Source organism: Pogona vitticeps, chromosome 6, assembly GCF_051106095.1.
Source record: "Pogona vitticeps strain Pit_001003342236 chromosome 6, PviZW2.1, whole genome shotgun sequence".
Lineage (NCBI taxonomy): Eukaryota > Metazoa > Chordata > Lepidosauria > Squamata > Agamidae > Pogona > Pogona vitticeps.
This window is the reverse complement of record NC_135788.1, coordinates 51,688,168-51,709,216: the sequence shown is the minus strand read 5'-3', so window position 1 is coordinate 51,709,216 and position 21,049 is coordinate 51,688,168. Positions and strand designations below refer to the sequence as shown.

General features: G+C 41.0%; 1 protein-coding gene across 3 annotated transcripts in view; it reads right to left on the bottom strand.

Annotated features, from left to right (window-relative positions):
• The window catches only part of SLC6A20 (solute carrier family 6 member 20), a 30,343-nt gene extending 10,397 nt beyond the window's left edge, over positions 1 to 19,946 (bottom strand). The window contains exons 1-4 of one of the 3 annotated variants that reach the window (XM_078377366.1): positions 13,944 to 19,946; positions 4,748 to 4,888; positions 3,227 to 3,318; positions 1,396 to 1,623 (exon numbers count right to left, since the gene is read on the bottom strand). In XM_078377366.1, the coding sequence (XP_078233492.1) occupies positions 1,396 to 1,623; positions 3,227 to 3,318; positions 4,748 to 4,888; positions 13,944 to 14,064 (582 nt within the window). In that variant the 5' untranslated portion in view covers positions 14,065 to 19,946. The remainder of the gene's footprint in view (positions 1 to 1,395; positions 1,624 to 3,226; positions 3,319 to 4,747; positions 4,889 to 13,943) is intronic. The other 2 variants (XM_073003514.2, XM_020804574.3) reach the window with 2 other exon arrangements.
• Positions 19,947 to 21,049: the final 1,103 nt, after the last annotated feature.

Sequence of the window (21,049 nt, the reverse complement as noted above, 5' to 3'; positions counted from 1 at the left end):
GCAGTCCCTAACTGTTTTTCCTGAGCCTTTTGGTCATTTTCCAGTCTTTTCTTTTCTCTGGCCCTAAACTGACCTGCAGCCTTCACATTTAGGGCTGGAGGACATTATGATATACCATTTTTAAATTATAATTCATTTGTCAGTCCATTCAATTTTTATATGTGGAAGCAGGGAAAGGGTGCCATCCTGCCTTTTACCTCAGACAACAAAATGTCTTGCGTTAGTCTTGGTCCATGCACAAATCACCTTGATAACTTTGAGACAATAAAAGTTCTCAAACCTCTCTGTTCTTGGATCCTCAGTACTATATTGCTCAGAATGATTAGTATGTCATTTTTTTCTTTTCATAGGGAAGAAAAAATATTAACTTTGAGTGGTTATTGGAGATAGGGATGAAGCACCAAAATGGCACTTCATCTTGCTTCGTGAGTCATCAGGTTTGAACCATGAATGAACCACAAATTACCCCCATGACCCAATGAACAACGAATCAATTCGTCATTCATCAGCTCATTTTATTTATCTTGGTTTTTTTGCTTTCTCTCCTCTTGCTAAGTCCCGTGGGGCATAGCAAGAGGAGGGAAAGCTCTGGATCAAAGCAATACTGCAGCAGCTGGGGGAACTTTGTGATCCCTCTTTGATCCCTTCCCTCCTCTTCTTATGCCGGGCAGGCATAGGAAGAGGAGGAAAGGGGAACCAAGGTATGAATATAAAAGGGTTATATTCCTTGCTTCGTATTCGTTGGGGTCTCTGGACCCTAAGAATACGAAATAATGAATATCTGATGAATCAGGGATATTTAACGAATATCCTGATTCTTTTTTTTTCTTTTTTCTTTTTGGCCCCATGTCTAGTGGTTATTGGGGCAAGTTCTCCTTATACTCTGTATGTCTAATATTTATTGCCATTGCAATAACAGTTTGGAAGGGAATGATAACAAATTTAAAATTTGCCAACAAATAAGTGCCAGTTTCCAGAAGATACATCTTGGACTCTGAGATTGCACCAAATCCTGAGCTTGTGATCATTTTCACATCAGTTCTGTTCACTGCAATCTGGAGACACACAGAAAGTGGTTCAACATAGGCAGCACCATTTTCATGTTAAGAGAGGAAACAGATTCAACAGACATTACATCAGATGCATTTGCAAGATTCCTCTATTGAGATAAATGAGAGATTTTGTAAATGGAGAAACTATTCATTCATCAGAGGCGTTTTTCCTGCCCAAACAGTTGACTCAAGTATGTTTTTATTATGATAATAACTAAACCATTATTTTTCACCTGAAGAGATTTACACCCAAATTGGTTTTAAAAGCTTTCAGAATTTTTTCCCCACTCTTCTGTACTTCCTATTTGTCAAAGATGACTTCTAGCCACACACCAGTTATTACCTTGCCTGTGTGTTCAGTTCCTCTTAGAATGCACAGGTAGACCACTAGCCAAGCCAGGATGAGACAAGCTGCTTGCTCCCATTGGATGTTCCCACTCTCCTCAATAGATGGAGAAATATTGAGGGTTTTCCTGTACCAAAAATACTGTGTGGATGTTGCCTTCTCACATTCTTCAACATAGCTTGTATGATTACTATTCAGTGGACAGTATGCCCATGGCAAAGGATCCTGTGTGGGGGTGAAGCAGGCATGAAGCATGTTGATCTTTCTAAGTACCATCAGTCACAATGGAGATCACAGAGAGGGTGCAGATGGGGGAAGTGAGTCAGTTGGCAGCAATCTATACCAATGTATACCGACTACTGGGGATTCAAGCATCCCCCCTACCCATCAAGCAATCTTCCCACAATGCCATATTTTGCCCTAATTATGATAATTATAGTATTGTAATTGTGGAAGACTTGGCTAGCTCAGTGATTCTTTCAGAAACAGATATATTCTTAGATATACTGGTGTTTAATTCTCCTAGACATTTTTCCAGTTGAGAACCTAATGCATGAGCTCTCAAATCAGTGCTATGATGACTCAGTTGATTTTGCTGATAAGATAAGCATGCCTTTTATGGTGTTCTTGGGGAAGCTTAATTACAGAATGGCAGTTGAACTTGGAATACTTGATGTACAATAATGTTCAATACTAAGAGCACTAATATAAAATCCAGCAAAAAATATGCTTTGACACAAGGGCTGTAACCCAAGCTGACTCAGCATCAGTATTCCCTGCTGACCAAGGAGGCATCTACAGTACAGTATGTCTATGTTTATATTTGTTTGTTTATTCAATTTTTATACCACCTATCTAGTGGCAAGCCACTACTCTAGATGGTTTACATAAATAAACATGAACATAAGAACCCAGTCACCCCATCCAACCATAAATAATATAAAAACAACCTCATCAAAAACCCAGAATGACGATGACAAAACCTATGGGAAATCAAAGTACAACATAACTAGCAACGACTATGAAGGGAGGAGATCCTGAAAAGCTTCTCTGAAGAAGAGCAGAGTTTTAATTTACCTTTGGTATATTTGGAGGGAAGGGGCCTGACACACATCCATAAGTAACACATCCCATAAGGAGGCAGCCACCACAGAGAAGGCTGTATATGCTAATTGCAGCATTTGTGAGACATTCAAGAGCTATTGGGCATCCACAGAGGAATGCAGTACTACTCGGTTTGAGACCCGGGATTTAGATTTTATGTATTTACAAATGTGTTTACATTTGTTGGCTGTTTTTTATTTTGCAAGGTTTAGTTCTCATTAAAATACACAGATGAAAATAACATTCTTTTTCTCGCTATGGTCTTCTTTCTGTTTGGACAGCTACACAAAAGGCCACAATTGTTAGTGGCAAATTGCTGTAAGTTAAGCAATCTCCCTAGGCATTATCAGTTGTATATTGAGTTGCACAACTTGGTGTGCAACAGAAAATGCTTACGGAGATGGTACGGTAATTAACCTATGGTAATTTGGTGCTAGAAGTTACACCTTTTGTATGACTGTGCAAAAGGATTTCAGGCACTATATCCAAAAACATGTACCATGGATATACTGGGCGCATGGGTCTTTCCAGTTTTTCTGTATACTACAGATTTTCCTGGTATGGATAGTAGATGGCAGAGCTACTTGCTGAACGTGTTCAGTACAAACCTGAGTCCTGGAAAAGGGAAAATATGCACTTCCTGGCATTGTTTCTGATCTACCTGCCCTGCCCTTTAAAATATTTGCATAATAACTCTTAAAATTTAAGGGATTTCCAGACCTACCTGGAAGGAATGGAAGAGGTACCAAAATGCCCAGGCATTTATAACATTGTAGTACATAGACAGAAAAAATGAGACAATGACACTGGCGATTCCTGAAAACAAAGCAAGAAAAGAAAAATGAAAGCAAAGCAAGAAAGAAAAAATAATGGGAAAGGCGATCGCTTTAACATTACTGTATCACCATTCTGCCTGCTTATACCTCCCCAATTCCTCAGAAATATTTTGCTGTTGTTTTTAACATAATTTTCCAACTGCACAAAATAACTCTCAGCCCCACTTTACCCCCAAAAGCGAAACACAGATCTTCAGGCTGCCCAAAAATGAAGGTGGAGAAGAGGAGATTCCAGCCAAAAAGAGGCAATTTGGGCAATTTGATTTGGGTTTAGAGATCAAGCACTTCCAAATCATATGTAAAATTGTATTACATGGCATTATCTGTTGTTTAAGTTCTTAATAAACAGACACGCATAACTTGTCTAATTTTCTCTCTGTCTCTCCAGCTGCACATCTATTCATTTGCAACTGTCCCCATTTTTAAACTGTACCTTTTGTGTCCAATTACATGCTTTAAAAAAACACCCTTGTCTTCAATTAAAAAGTTCCATGCAGATTGCTTTGTGTGGACTGCTGGATAGCTCAGTGGTTTAACTCTCTAGCTGTGGAGGTTGGGAGTTTGATTCCCCACTGGGTTGCCTTGACAGGGGCTGGACTCAGGGATCCATATGATTCCTTCCAGCTCTGCAGTTTGAAGATTAAAGTAAAATCTCTGTGTTCTTGTGCCGTCTTCTGAATATACTGTATTTTGGGGTTGGCCTTTTTTCATTTTAAAATAGCACCAAATCACCTGAGTTCATCATAAAAGGGGAATGATAGCAGGCATGGGGTTGCCAGGTCAACAGCTGGTGACAAAATCCCTTCAGGACATGGAAGTTTTAGTGTTGGACTATAACTCCCGGAATCCTCCACCCAACAAAGCTAATAACCATGCTGGGAACTTCTGCCTGCGGGACTCTAAAAACCTAAAATCCTCCGTCTGTGTGAATGATTGTACTGGGGGCATATTTCAGCCTTTGAATGTTATAGTGAACAGGCAACCATTTGACTTCTCTGATTTGTTCTCGGTTGTTTTATGAGCTGTGGACTGAATTGCTGCTGCTCTGGTATGTCAGAAGTCACCAAAACACTCTTCTCTCCTGCTTGGGTAACTGGATTGTCCTTTTTACACAGCATCTTGCCATCTGTCTTTCACACCCACCCTCAGAGTTAGCCCACTGCCCTGGAGTGCTATGGTGGATGCTGCCCTGACTCTAAAGTGGGATTCCACTATCAGCCTGGTCGGTCAGGTTGTGTACATGGAACAGGAAGTGGTACCCTTGTCCCTTGCCTCTGGTAGCAAAACGTCTTGGACTGGTCCTGATATAAAGCCCATGAAATAAGTTCTTTTTAGTTGGAACATCAAAGAACCAAGGATTCTTTTACAGAGAGATGGGCAAACAGTGGCATCAATTGACAAGAACGCACCAACCCCACAGAGGTAGGGACTTATAGCTCTCCATGCCCCGATGCTCCCATGACGCATGTGCTGTCCCACCGCCAGCTCCAGGTATAACAATGGCATCCCTTCCACAATTAACATGATAAAATATGGAATTAGAAATCCACCTGCAAGAGAAAGAGAGGCATATAATTACTCATCTAGTTAGGTGATACATTCATTAATTTTTCAAAAGTATTCATTAGTAAATGAGAAAGCTGGCATTGCATATTTGACAACTCTTGCATGCCAGTGCAATCTAAGGGAGTTACATGTTCAATAAAGCCTGTAAAATTGTAACCATGACACCCACCCACCCACATTTTCCACATTTCTTTTCCTTTTCTGAGAACTCAGTCCTGCATAGGCTTGCTGAGTTTCCAGTAACCCATTCTCTAAGATTTTAGGACCAAAACCTGAGCCCACAGGCCAGGTTCCTTCTGCTATCACAGGAAAGGTCCTTGGTTAGGGCACAAGGGAAAAGGGATGCAGTACTCTTGTGATATCACAGAGGCGGAGTGGGCATGGGCTTGGAGAAAAACAAGGTGGACTCACATGCAACGAGCTACTGCCCCGGCACCACTTGGGAACCACCTCACACATAAAGATCCAGCACAGCGGGCCCTCAGATTTGCCTCCCTGCCTAGAAGCCCAGAGAAACACAATATAAGCCACTACCCTGAGCTCTGGCAAGCCTATCCTAAAAGCCACAAGCAAAATGAGGTCTTCTATGTCTGCTTCTTCCCTCTTCAGAATGGCTTCATTGACAGTGTGATGAGATGGGTTTTTGAGTTAAAATCTTTTAAGGAATATGGGGTTTGTAATTAAGAAATGAGCCAGAGAGGTTCCATCTTGTTTCTTTGTATAAAGTATCTTTGCTATGCTGACAGGTTGTTTTCTAGGCGAGCAGAGAGAATGTTATTCTGATAGCCTGAGAAAAGGACTCGGTGTGATTAGTTGGGAATTGTTGAGACTCTTTGCGAAACCACAGTAAACCCAAATAACATCTGGTGTGTATGGGAAAGAAGTCATGTGATGCGACAGGACTGTTTGCCTAGTAACGAACTCTGATTGGATGACATCGTGGGAAGGTGCGATAAGCCCTTGCCAGTTACTCTTGAAAAAGGAACTTTTTGCCTATGGACATTGTCTTTCAATACCGATCCTTCAGTCTTTCAAGACCGACTCTTCATTCATTCGTGACACATGGGACTAACCTTTACTATACTGGATTACCTATGGATTTATGGGCTTTTTCCTAAGGACTATGCATGGACTATTTTCTATGGACTGTTACCTAGGGAATACCCTTTATGGACTTCTTTTCTTGGAATACTCCATATGGACTATGCTCTTATAATTTTGTAAGGACTATGGTACATTTACTGGATTTTTCTTTTCTAAGGATAATGGGACTTTTACTGGATTTTTATTTTTAGTACAGGATTCTTGTTCTACAGGATCACTGAGGACTATAGCCTTTTTATAACCTACTTGGATTATTTTGTTTTTACTAATGAATTACTGGACTGGAACTGTTTTTATTCTTTTTAATGGTTTTTTGTGTTTTGTAAGGTTTTTGAACACTTTTCTATTTTTCATGTTTTCTTTGCCTCACTACATCTTTGTAACTAACCAGCACAATGCTAGTTTATTTGCTTTGGTTTAATTTGGCTTTTATACTTAGTAACATGCTTATTCTTTAATAAAATAAAGATTATAAAACTCAATTGGTTTTCTGAACAGTACACTTGTCATAGGGTCATCATGAGAGTGCTGCCTCGGCCTAGCTTACTTAGAGTCCTGTCAGTGGTGCAAGTTAAGTCTAAGGACTACAAAGCCCACTTGACCTTTTCACAATAATATCTGAGAGTACCAGGGTGTTCTAATGTGGGCAGACCTGCGAGAAGGAGTGTTGTAGCATGGCTAGCTGAGTTGGACTCACTCAGCCCATTTTAGCATGTGCAAACTCCTGATTGCTCTCTGTCCAGGCTTACACGTGTGTTTTCGAACCCGTGTTTGCTGGCAGACAGCACAGTCATGTTCATGAGTGATTTTTACCCCAAGGGTAAAGGCTGTGTGCTCTCATCATCATCTTCTTTACCCTTTGAAAGGGACTGTTTTTTCCTTCTCCAGCATAATTTCAGATGCTGTGGATTCGTAAGGCGGATCTTTAGGCGAGGACTGTCAGGGTTCTTCCTCTCCTCCTTCCAAGTCTGTCTGGATTTTGATGGGAAGATCCATTAATGAAGTTGGCTTTTGATAGTTCCCCCTAGGCCTGAAGGCAGCATGCATTTCCATTCCAAACTTGGACAGAGTTGATCCATACCCATCAACAATAGATAGCTACATTCATGTCTAGAGTCTGATGACTCTAGATGAACAAGGACAAGTTCTCCACCTAATGTCCCACATGGACTAATGCACCCAATGATCTGAAACAGTTAAGTCTGAGTAATGTGTTTGTCTTAAATAAGGGAAGACATATTTTGGTCAGTAGCATGCACCAGATTTAAAGTACATTTCAGTAAATTATTGCTTTTGTGTTGTTCTGATTTTGTTTACTTAAATCAGTTTCCAGTTAATTCAGTTAAAATTCCTGAAATTCACCAGATTTTACTACACAATTTTATCATTTTATGTCTGAATCTGAATCCTTCAACTTTGGGGTTGACCACTGGTAGGAATTCCAGTGAGTGATTTATGCCTGTGAAGCTCTCTGCAGTCTTAACTGGAAAATATTAACATGGCTACCCCTTTAAAAATTACTCATAGCTATGAACCCCCTTTTCTACAATGGATTACCTCCATTGCTAGAAAAGGTATAACACTGTTAAATTCCAGTGAATAAGAATGTTACGTTCTTGCTGTAATAATGCTTTGCCATTACTTTTCAGTTATTTTTCACTGGGCGTTTTAGGCATGTTATAGGCATTTGACAGGACTTTTCAAGTTTTATGTTATTCTTTTCTCTATATGAAGGCAGTGTTTTGTTTTGTTTTTTCAAGCAATGAAAAAATTACCAAAAGATTTGCTTGCTTCCCTCTTTCTTCTGTTTCTGTTGTTCCTTGTATGTGTTAAGTTGGATCCAGGCTTAGTTATACCTAGAGTATAGCGACTGAAATTAGTGGCTCTTCATCATTATTAACTAAATTTGCATTTAATTCAAGTTAAATTGGATTAAAAGGCTGGATCCAACCTTGTTTCTATTAGATTGTAAGCCTGTGAAAGAAGCCTCTTTGGGCTGGCCATCCCAGATACATTCTCTGTAAATAATTCCATACTCCAGATTTGATGAAGGAGGGTCATTCACACAGTTCAGGTGGAGCAACTGTTAAAGGATGACTAATTGCAATAAAAAGCATTAAAATGTAACCAAGGGAAGAGAGAAAAGAGCAAAACTGGTGTGGCACTCTGAAATGCATACTGATACTTCAGCAGTAAGCCTGACTTAAATCAGTTGAACTTTTCAATGGATAAATATAGTAAGTGGGAAGACTGAGCTGTGGTTTGCTATTTTGGAGGCAAAGCTTAAGCCTTTTGCCCCTTTGCCTCCCCAGATGCTAAAGTAGGTAGGCAAATCTTTCATTTCAGGTCTGGACGAAGATGCTCGGTTGCCTGAGCCAAAAAACAAGAAGTGGTCTCCACCCATCTAACGAGACTATTTGTTGAGTCTTACCTCAACATGAGTGATGGGACAATGTCCTTCACTGCAGCTGATGATATCAGGTTAGCTTAGTGACCCTAGGGCAGGACATGAGATCCATATCATTATGCCCACTCCTTTTAAGAAACATTCATTCACTGCCTGGGACAGTCATCTCACCGAGGTCTTTTGGCAAGGGCAACTCAAGTCCAGCAGAAATTCAGAATGAGATCTGATAACCAGTATGCAAGTTGGTGAGGACTCTATTTTACTATCATACTCTGCTGCCCCTGCCTCCTTGCATCACCTTTCTTCCAATATTTAAAACTAGTTTCTGCTTCTTTAGCAGTTACCGAAAGTACACTGGCCACACTTCCCCTGTCATTTCATCTTCATACTACTAATACTGCTTGAGTATTTATGGTAGAACAGCAGCTATGAAATGTCATTTTAACAGAAGGATGATAAATGTCATTGTGAGCTAGTCGTGAAACCAGCTCAGAAGCTAGGAAAAAATAGGGTTTCAGCTAGCATGTAGTGGCTGACATCCTGTTGCTTGAAACATATATAAAGCTGGTTTCATGAATAATAACTGATGAGTATTTATCTTCCCAATGTTGTAGACAATAAGGGCACGGAGAATCTATTTACACTAGCCAATTTAGATTGGTGGGAATCTGGTGAGTCAGCTTATCCATAAATTCTATTCATTTAATAATCCTACTCTAGTTATGATTTAGGAAGCTAAACACCAGGATTTCAGTCATTGAAAGCCTGGTTGGTGTAACTGGGCCAGCCTTACCATTAGGCAGAATGAGGCAGTCAACAACTCATTTGAAGTCTATGAAATGGTTGCAAATTCTTGTTCATGTTGCACTTCTACTGCCTCAGATTGTAGATTTTATTTCTATCTTTAGCTTTTTGGCTTAGGTATGGGGGACTATGCACTTCGATAATGTGTGGCATGTGCACCATTAGCTCTTGCAGGTTCAAAAGCAAAATATTTGAGGCTAGCCGTGTGCCATATGGATCATAGTGACCAGATGTAAAATTGTGCCCAGACACAAAACCCACTGAGTGGTCTTAGACCAACACAATAGACTAATTTACAGGACTGTGATGGGGTTCATAGCAATCTGGACTTCTTGGACAATAAAATGTAACTGTCAGGGATTGGGGAGGGGATCATCTATAGACTTCTGTACTTATCTCCCTACAAAATAATGGGATCAAACCTTTGTCCATGCGGCTTTGCTGTGATTGGGAATACGCACTCAAGCATCCTCTTTGAACCCCACCCCCAGCAGTAGTCAGCAATTCTGACTTTGTTGTCCTATTGATGAAGCCTGGGATGTATGAGAGTGACATATCCAGGGAGAGGACAGAGGAACGGAGAGCACATGCTTGGCTTTGCGTGTATGGCAGCCATATTGGTTCCACCCTGTTTTGTGTTTCCTTCTCACCAAGGAGGAGAGGCTGGAGGCAACATGTGGCCTTCTAGCAGCAAAAACCAACTGGCAGGTTCCAGCAGCAAATGTCCATGCCCTCTAATATCAGCACCATGGGCCAAAGTCCCCATCACCTTGTCCTAGTGACAGCTTTGACAATGACAGCCCAGAGACATACCAAATCTTGAATAATTGCAGAGTATACGTAACCAAAATTTCTGAAATGGTTTTATTTACTCTATTTCAAGTGCATGTTGTCCACGAAATCTCTCAGAACTGTTAGACACACAGATGCTAATCTGAGGCTCAAACCATAGATGAAGGAGACACTAATGCAACATTTCCCTTCCAGTCACGCCATTCCTGAAAGGTGCAATTTGACTTGCAAATGAAGCCTTTGTTTCCATCTTGAGGACCAATCAGAAAACAGAAGTAAGCCTACTTTTTGAAATATGGAGTGAAAGAAGTTTGTGCCAGGACAGTTAATTATCTTTGTCACTTCAGAGAGCTCCACTTTTAAATATGTTCTAACTTTATGATCTAGTATAGACCTTAATTTATCTTGATAAGACCCACTGATCTCAACAGAGGTACTTTATGATTAAATCTGGATCCAATCTATTTAAAATGATATGGAAATTTGCCATAGGGTGGCATTAGGTGTGGGTTATATTGTCCAAAATGTTGGGTAAAACTATCTTCAGAGACACTGTTTTTGGTGAAACATCCCTCCCAGCACATTTCATGTGTAGCATAGTCTTAAGGAAAACTTTCTGCCAGTCCAAACTCCTATACAGTATTTGACTTTAGAATTGCCTTGGAGCAGCTTGCTGACTAAATAAAAAACAGGCTTATGTGTGCAGCCTTTCCGAGTTTCTTTTTCAGAGCAAGCCAAAATATTTACACAAATATCTATTATTTAGTATTAATCTCCAGCATTAACATTCCTTAAAGAGGGGACTTGTTAGTATTGAAAATGAAGACCGTTTGTACAGCAGTTGATGCAAGGAAGGTGAAGGGAGTGCTCAACCATAATCAGGGAATTACTGTGGGAATTATTGTTGCTACCTCCTGCCTGGGCCTTTATTAACAGACCCTTTGTTTAGCAGTTAGGTAACCTCTTCCTTGCAGACGGCAGCCTTGACATTTTAGCAGCACCCTTTAATGACATCAGGCCAGAAGGAAATGGGAACATCCATCTGTCCATCATTGTAGACACCTGGCAGTAACAAGTGTCATTTATTTCCCTTGTGAATGGGGATCCAAACAGACAAAACACTGGATACATCTGACTGGATCATCTCTGACCTTCTTTTTGAAAATCTGCCACAAAGCTTCTTGTTTTGGATTGGGAACTACAGTGCTGCGAGGAGCTAGTTTTCCCCTCAGTTGCTTTCCAAATGTAAATCACCCAGCTCTGTTGCTATTGCCCCTAACTATAGAAGCCCAGCAGGTGGTTTTTCCAAAGAGGAATAATACTTTCTGCGAAAAGGAGGGGATTTACACAGGAAAAAATGGCACCAAGGTAAATCCCTTCCACCTAGGCCATAATCTCCATCCATTTCTACTCCCATTCTAACTGGCTGCTTGAAAACATAATTAGACGAGACACCCAGTCACATATTTCTAACAATGTGTGAAAAAATGATTTCTGCCCAGGTCTCGTCAAGACATTGTTCTTTCTGAGGTCTAGGATAAGATGGGCTGTTCTGAGCTTCATCTCTGCTCAAGTGATCTACCTCCAATTTCTCCTCATCTGCCAAGAAACTCTACTGCTGGCTCCTCTGCACTCTCATCTGAGTTGATTGTATGCACGATCTCAGATCTTTTTGAGAGGTGTGACCTCCCTAAATAGTTCAACAGTAGAGCATCCACTTCGCAGGCAGAAGATCAGTCTCCAGTGTCTCCAGGATGGGAGAGGAAAAATTCTTGCTTGAAATCCTGGGCAGCTGCTGCCAGTTAGCGTTGATAGTACTGAGCTTAGACGGGACTTGGGAGGTCAGGAAGCATTCTGTGTTCCTGTCAAGTGAAACAAACACTTGACTCCTCCACAAGTATTTTGGATCTAATTAAATTATAAATGGTATAACATTTGTATAGGGCTTAAAAATAAAACTTGTAACAAATTGTCCACTATTTAATTTATTATACACTTGTATTTTTCTTGCCAAATGGTGAAGGGGAAGACTTATATGATTTTCTGCCTCAGGGGCCCAAGTGGCCCCTTGCTAGCTTTTGATATCATGCATCTTGCTGATATCATGCTGTGGTTCCAAACATCAATATAGCTGGTTCATCACTGTGCTTTAGAGTGAATGCCAAGAGTCACGTTACAGTGATCTGACCACATCTTCAAAAGTATTTTCTCTTTCTCTGGGCACAGTATAACCTGGATGCCTTTGAAGTGAACAACAGAACTGGAACTGGGTTCCATTGGTCAGGACTACAATATTAGATTATTTGGAGCATAAGAACGGACCCAGCACAGAGCTGCATAGTTTGTAGGTAAGCTTGTCAGTGTGTTCTAGCTCCCTCTGAGTGGAATGTTAGTTACTGATCACAATGAAGAGAGGTATTGCTCTTCTTTATGTGTTCTGTGTTTTGAGAAAAAGAGTGGGGGTTCCAATATATTGCCACATGCTTTCAACATTCTGTTAAACTTAAGCATAGTGAAATCAAAGCATGTTAATATACAAACAGAAGCAGTTGACTCTCAAGGGCATACAGCACACAATGTGGGTGTGAGGTCTATGATGAGACCTGATAGCTTTGGGGATTTTGTTTTCCTTCAAAGTGATGAATGGGAGATGCCATGTTGTTTGGTCAGCACTCATTGGGCAAGAGCTTTAAAATGGCTCCCCTCATTCTGCCTCCCTCTGCATTTTAGCAGATCCATAGAACAAAACAAAAGTACCTAATTTCCAACTCCCCTGGTTGTAGGGATCTAGATCAGAGCACCAATGTAGGATTCAATTTAGGGTTCAGCATCCTTCCCTTTAGCATTCTAGAATCAGCAGGGTCAGAGGGTAGGTTTAAACCATACCCCTGTCTCCAAATATTGGAAAAGTAACATTTTTGGAGAGCATCTCCCAGAATCTACCAGCTAACAAACCAAACCAAAAGTGCTGGTTTTGTGGGGAAGGCAGAAAGCAAACAAGAATGTGGACTAAGTTGAAGGGAAAGGCCTAAAGCAGAAGTGAACAATTCGTGGCCTTCCAGCTGGGGATGCAATTCATGCCATCCTTAATAATTGGCTAAGCTGGTTAGGTTCCCCAATCCTGGCCTAAAGGGTAAGGACACAGAACCCTGTTTGTGAGGTTTCATTACCATTTCACTGCATAAAAACAATTCTTGGCTTCCACATCACAGATGGAGACTTGCACTATGCTAGTAAACTATACTATAATAAACTATACAGCAATGCCATCGTTCACTCTGCAGCATTACTGGTGAGAAAAAAATATATGCAAGAGATGATAAGGAAACACCTGTAAAATTCCATGTTTGAAGCAGGCATTGCACAGTAAAAGTCTAGCCTGGATAGAAGGACCCTATGCCATGCTGTGATTCTGCTGCAGTCCATTTTCTCACAGGAGTCATTTATAAGAAACATTACTGGCTTCTAACCAATTGCAAATAACAACCATTGTCTTGGGAATTTGTCATGATTCTTCTTTACCCACAGTCACAATAAAAATATAGCAATGATGATGACAACTACTGTAATGCCTTAAACTCTTTGACTGCGGGTTTGCAATCTGCATCCTGGAGCCTAGAAAGCCATTGAGATCAGTTGAAGGGGAAAATATATGGGAAGAAAGGAGGATAGTAGGAACTTAGAACAACATTCTTTATCTTCCTTATCTACTTAAAACCTCACAGAAACTGAGTTGCATCCCTTTTTAGTCAGAGTAGACTTATCTGATCTAAGTATGAGCAAACCTGGACACACTCTACTGTTTGTTTCTTTTCAATATGAGAAACCCCATCCCAGATTATTCAGAAGGGCACCATTTTGCTTCCAAGTAAAGACACTTGCTTTCTGAACCCACATTCTGAGGCAGCTCAAGAAACTTCAAGTGTACTCACCTCCTCCGTGCATCTGACACAAATAAGGAAAACGCCATACATTCCCCAGTCCCACAGCATAGGAAATGCAGGCAAACACAAACTGGAAGGGATTGTCCCACAACGGCCTAGCTTTCTCCATCTCTGCTCTTGGGCTCTTGGGTTATACGGGAAAGTGTGCCTTGCCTTCACTCCTTCAGGTGCTCTTCAAGTCTTGGTGGAGACACAGTGCCAACACAATTGTAATGACAACATGCTTGCCAATTGCCATTCAAGCTTTTTAATTACTAATCTTATTAACAGGCACTTTGCAAAACGTGAATGCTGGTTAGATAAATGGAAAGGAAAGCAAGCTGCAAAATAAGCATACCAGACAAATCATTGTTTGGATTTCAGCATGCATTTCTGGGAAGGATCTGAAATTTGGTAATTTAGTTTTGCCCCATGCTGGCCCGATGTCAAAAACATTCAGGATTTCCCAAGATTACCCTGTGTCAAACTCATGGGGCTTCAGGAACTATTTGCACCTGTCAACAACATCTTGTTTAATTATTTGTATGTATTGCACACAGGGGGGGGGGTGTTACCACACATGGAGGATTAATGCACTCACTACTTCACAAACATTTCATTTAATTTGTAAATTATCTAGCTGAATGCCTGGGGGAGAATAGGCTTTCTTGACATATCAAAAGCATTCATGTTGAGCTTTTGGTCAAAATCGGATTATAAAGGGGGGAAAAAACCCAGACTAAGTTATTAGCTAAATCACAAAAATATGTATTCTGTTTCAAGAATCACCATTTCAAGGTTAGATCAGGCCATGAAAAGAATGAGCTGTTTCAAGAGTAGCTCAGTTCTCAAGGAAGACTTTCGGTAGATGGAGCTTTGATTTCATAAATCTCAACTATTTGGACTTAATTTGCAAAAGTGTTTTAAGGGAGAAAAAGATTGATTGACTGATGGATAAAGCTGGTCTCTTGTCTTTTCACTATGAACAGTCTTAAGTAAAAACTATGAACGTTTGTGATTTGATTGGTGGTGAGGCCAGCTATCATGGTCTTTGTCTCACATTATGTTCTTATCAGTTTCAGTTATGTGCTCTCTAGCCTCAGTTGTTGTTTATTTAAATGTAGCTAACATGTATTTGATGGGTTTAACAACTGGTAGCCTCTGGTGCTCTTCCTTGTGTTTTTCTGTGTAGGAGAGAAAGGAGGACAAAGAACTCTGGAGGTGTAACATCTGTTGAGATAACAAGAGTGTAAGTAATTCCATACAGCACAACAATGGTAAATGTTATCTCCCTCAGAGTGTTAGTTTCTGAGACTGTTATCTACATGACACAGCTATTACAGTTTGAGTCCATCCTAAAAGCCAGGGCTCCATCCCATGGAATCTTGGGATCTGTAGTTTGGTGAGTTACGTAGGATGCTCTACTGTTATTCATGCTCTCTGGCATGGGATTCTTAATTCCCAGCCCCACCCCCTGAACCTACAAACTCCAGGATCCCATAGGATGAGGCCATGGCAGAAACAAACTCCTCTAAATCTGTAATGTAGACAGGCCCTTGGGCATATAGTTTAACTGATATCAGGGGAGCTTATTAATTATGAACTAGTTTAAATTGATTAACATCTGTATGTCTGTTTCAAAGATGACTAAATCTGGTTTAAGCTTGTACTATAAAGAAATCCAGGTTTCCATAGCCGGTCCCACAAACTATTTATTACAAACTTTTATTGCATGGAATACTTTCTAAATTATTTTTAAAATGCCATAATTTCTTGGTATACAATTTTATTTCCATTTTCTCCTTCTGCACTTTATCTTGGAATGTAGCTGAATTTTATCTTTTTCTACTTTTTATTTCTATTTTGCTTTTACCTACAACAGAAATGTTATCCATAAAGTTTTTGTGCATTGGTAAGAATGAGTAGTATGCTTACTGAGGAGAATTGGGATGGTTACCGTTTGCATTTCCTTGCCCTGAAGGATTTAAGAGGCTTCTAACAAATGGTATTTTAAGATGGCTATGTGAGATGTTGTATGAAGTGTATGCATGGGTAGCTTGTGGACCAAGCTGGACATTTTGCAGTGGGGATCTTTCAGTCATGACCTGCATATGAATGTATCAAAATAGTAAACAGGTTTTTGAAAATTTCTATTATACTGGTACACTCAAGACCAAACTGAATGTGGCAATAATCACACATGATTGTTTGTTTAGTTAACAGTCATAAAACTCCCTAATTCAGATTGGGATGTCAATGGAATGGGGAGATTTAACCTTTGATCACCCCCTTGGTTCCCAGTCTAAATCCCTCTTGTAACTGTTATTTGTGTTGAGACAAAAACTCTCTGGTCCTTCCACAGGATAATTTAAAGGCTGGCTGTGGAGTGTTCTTGCAGGAGGATATCTCACATATGAGGGCTGCAGAGATTTTAATAAAGGTATATGTGCGTGCCCCTAGATCTTCCATGGGGAAGGGTGAGTCAAAGCTCTCATTGGTTCAGACACAAGGACAGAATGCAAAACATATTTTCAACATAGTCAACCAATGAACTCCAGACCATTACAATTACTTAAGCCTTCTTTTGGTCCACCCAAGCCAACCCAATTCCGGACAGCCTCAATGTCCAAAGATGGGGAGGGATTACTTCCCTCTTCCCTATGAGTCACTAAGGATTCAAAACTGTCCTCACAATTGACCTCTATCTGGGAGGAAGGTGTTATTCACTGGATGGTCTGCATCACAACTTCAAGTCACAGGTGACTGGACTCTCTCTGCCTTTTCCACAGGCACACCTGTGTTGGGGTAGGATCAGCAGGAGGTTACTGGCACCTTGTTTGCATTATGGTATTCCTAGGCCAGCTGAAACCCGAGGCTTACAGAATCTCTTCAGGTGGTTCAGATTGGAGTCACACAGGCACCTCCTCCCAGGTCTCCCCTTATCCTGTTCTTTCCCTCCTCCTCCTCCTCATCACCAGTCTTCTTCCCGCTTGCTTTCTCCCTCCCTTTTTTATGCACTTGGGTCTCCATTTTCTCTTCCAGTTCCTTCCTGTATCTTGCATGACCTTTGTTCATTCCAGAAGGTTCATCTCCCTTTGGACTTTAGGTCAAGTCCCTCCTGTTGCTTCCTCCACCTCTACCTCCAGTAGTTAAGTCTGGCATGGTTATTGCCTTCACCATCTGTAGCCACCTTCCAAGGATATGGTGGCCCTGTGGAGATGACGCTGGGAGTGACTGGTGCAGAGATCGGCTCAATACTGGGACCTTTTGAGACCACTTCACTGAATGTGAAAAAAATACTATGAATCCAGTGGATTGTATAAGTATATCCCTGTGAACATCTGTGAATTACTTCTTGGTGTGAGTGGGAAAGTTGTGATTCACTGGAAGGGATTTTCCCAGATTCTGAGAAGTATAAATTCACCCAATGGGGATATCAGTGGGGAAGTATGAAAACTTGCTTTTGCCACAATTAGGAATAATAAATTCTTAGTCAGACATTTATCTGTTAAAAGCATATAACAGTAATTCTATAAAACATGGCAAGTTAATAAGTGATAAGACAATCCGTAAGATAAGTACATTGCACGATTGTGTGCTGACAGACAAATATACAACGTAAGATAAAGCACTGGAGAACAATTTAAGTTAAACATTTCCTTTGGCTTTTATATTCCCCCAAGACATTTAACCTTAGGCTGCGATTTTGCACTCATTTACTGGAGACCTAATTCCCATCATACTCAATGGAACCTACTTCTGAAAGACATGTATAGGACTGTGCAGCAGATGTACCAATAGAACTGGGAGGAATACCATAGAAAGTATGTATGTGCTGAAAAAAAAGATATGATAAAGTAAAACAACTATGGATGCATACAATTAGCCAACTAAATTCAATAGGACCTTAGTTAACTGTACGCCACTGGCCCACTTGTCCTACTACTTCTGTATTGAGGAGATGTCAAGCATTGAATAAGTGTTGAAAAAAACTGAGGAAAGAAAAGCATCTGCTGTTAGAATCTGTAAGGAGTCTTGGACCTTAATTAGTGAACACAGAAAACTGCTGGGTTAGACCATTGGTCCATCTAGTTCTGTAGTCTCTACTCAGAATGGTAGTGGCTTTCCAGCTTTAGACCAAGTTCCTTCTCAACCATAGTTAGAGGTACCAAGCACTACATCTATTACTTTCTGCATTCAAAAGATGGGCCATTCCACTGAGCAAGACACTATATACTGTAATATGAAAAATATTGTTAAAGATCAATATTGTCTTAAATAATGGGGCCATTTTAAATTTTCATTTCTTTTCTTTTATTGTATTGTATTTTTGTCCTGACCAACTACTGGCAAGACCACTATTCTGGGCAGCAAACAAATCAAAATAACATGGTATAAACATATAATAAATCAGTAATAAAATTTCCTAATTTAACTGCACCAGTCACATATCAGGACAACAAATTATCATGGGGGCTTCTCATGTATGGACCCAAAATGGTGCTATTTAGTGTAGATCCACTGAAATCAATAGGACTGAAAGTCATGACTAAGTCCTATTGATTTCAGTGAAACTACTGTAGGTGTGACCAATTCTGGGTTCAACACATATGATTCTTTTGCATTTTTAAAATGATGCATCAAGATAATGCTGAGCATATTCCTACATACACCGGTGCATACATGGTTGTAGAGTAATGCCTACAAACAACAAGGAACCTACTAACCAATGAAAGTATCACTGTCCCGCCAGTACCTCCAGGTCAATAAGTGACCAACTGTTCAATTCAGGTGGTGCCCTGCTACCTTGATTTTTCATTGCAGGTAAGAAAAGCAAAATGAAACAGTGCAAATTACTGTGGAAGAAAACATGGTTCAGTTTATAAGGACAAAAGCACATTGAAAGAAAAATATTACTAGTTCCACAATTTATTTCTATTAAAATAAATGCATCTGTCACATTCACCCCATGCCCCTGTTTTCTTTTTCTCAACCCAAAGTGCTCACGCTGCTGACATTCCCTCTTTCTTTCGCTGTCACCAGTGGATTTCTTTATCCACGCTGTAAGGGACTTTAGTGTGATACTGGCTGCCAACAACAGAACTTGTTTATTAAAGGATATTAGGGTAACTAGATTAAATCAGGATCACAGATGTTCTTCATTCATTTCATAGAATCAAAATTATTGAAATATCATATATTCTGCCACACATTCAATCACCTCCTGTTATGTTTATTCACTTTAACCAGCTTATCTTTATTAGTTTCAGTTCTCACTCTTTATCTCTCTCTCTCTGCAAACCTCTCTCTTCCTCTTCTCTCTCTCTCTCTTTCTAACTGGCTTAACTGACTCTCTGCCTCCTCCCCTCCTGTCCTCTCACAGGCTTATGCAAATGATCTCCAGCTATGAGTGACAGGCATGACGTGGGGCATCCGTCACATACCTCCCGCCTAGGAAAAGTTTGTTTCATGGGGGAAACCTTATAGTTTACCTTCATGTACAACGTAATTAGGCAGTGAACAATTTATTCAAAACATTTTCACAATACTATGTTAAGTATTAAATATATTTCACTTATACTGTGTTTATGCATATTTTCTATTATCATTTACTATTTTGAGCAAATTAAACATATTACTTTGCACATTTAACCCAGTCAATACAGTTATCACTATTTGTCTTGATTACATTAATTTTACATTTATAACACTACTTCCCATTAATTCAATAAGACATTACATTTTAATTATATCTCAAACTTAATGTACAACCTGAATACACTGTAGTTCCTATCACATTACATTTTTCTTCCGGTACCTGTAAAGTAGGGGTCTCAAACTCAGTTTACCTGGGGGCCGCTGGAGGCAGAGTCTGGCTGAGGCTGGGCCGCATCAGATTTTCTTCCAAGCAGAGCAAGAGCCTGAGGAAGCCGCCCAGGAATTTCCTTAGCCCAGCTGGGGATCTGAGGAGGAGGAGGGGCGTGCGAGCCCTCGTCGCCAGTCATGACCTCCTCTGGCTCCTTCTTCACTACCACCAGCAGCAGTAGCAGCAGAACAAAGAAGTGGAGAAGGGAGGAAGTGCCGGCGACCACCTAGCCAGGGGGAGGGCACGACATAAAATTTTTAAAAAACCCTCATAGAATTTGCCTTGCCAAAGGAGAAAAGCCCTTACCAGTACCCGTGAAATTAAACAGAACGGGGCGGGGGGCCCCCACAGGTGCACACACACACGCGCACACAAACACACATACACATGGAGGTCTGGCAACCTTCCTCAAAAAAAGGCGCACTCAGCAGCAGCTACCCCCACCATGACAGAGGAGCAAACTTTGTGAGGTGAGCCCAAGCAGCCTCCAGAGCTGAGGCGGCTGAAGCAGGACGACGAGGAGGAGGAAGCACTGCCAGGCACAGAGGTGGCCACTGGCCGGGCTGGTGCTGGGCGTGCCTAGAGAGCTGCTTCCCTGGAAGAGCCAGTGTTGGTGGCAGCTGCTGTTTGAGGCTTGGAGGCACTCTTTGAGGATGGGCTGGGAGCGTCACTTGGTGGCAGCTTGGGCGCTCAGGGAAAAGGGCCGGCAGTGCGCCTCGCTCACCAGCTCTCTCCCAAGACAGCGCTTCTTGCACCCTCCATCTGGAACTGTAGCTTGCCAGCCGGCAGACAGACAGGCTGGCTGGCAGGCTGCAGTTCCAGATGGAGGGTGCAAGAGGCGCTGTCTTGGAGGAGAGCTAGCGAGGCGAGGCTTTTTTTGACTCTTTACAGCAGAGGATGTGTGGGCACTTCGGGGAGGCAGGCAAGGTGGGGGCCGCAAACTATCATCCGGCCCCTGCTGTAAAGTGAGCAATCAGTCCTAAACACAGTGGGGAGCCATTTTGCACAGCGGGTGGCCATTTTGTGACCCGCCAATCAGCTGTTTCAAAACCATCATTAAGCGAAAAATCGGTTCCCGAAGCAGGGAACCGATCGTCGTAAAGCGGAAAACCCCATAGGAATCATTGTTTTGCGATTGCAATAGTGTTAAAAAAATGCATCATAAAGTGGATTCATCGTCAAGTGGGGTAATAATCAAGCGGGTCACCACTGTAGTTCTTAGCCACAGAAGTGAAGAATGATTGGTGCA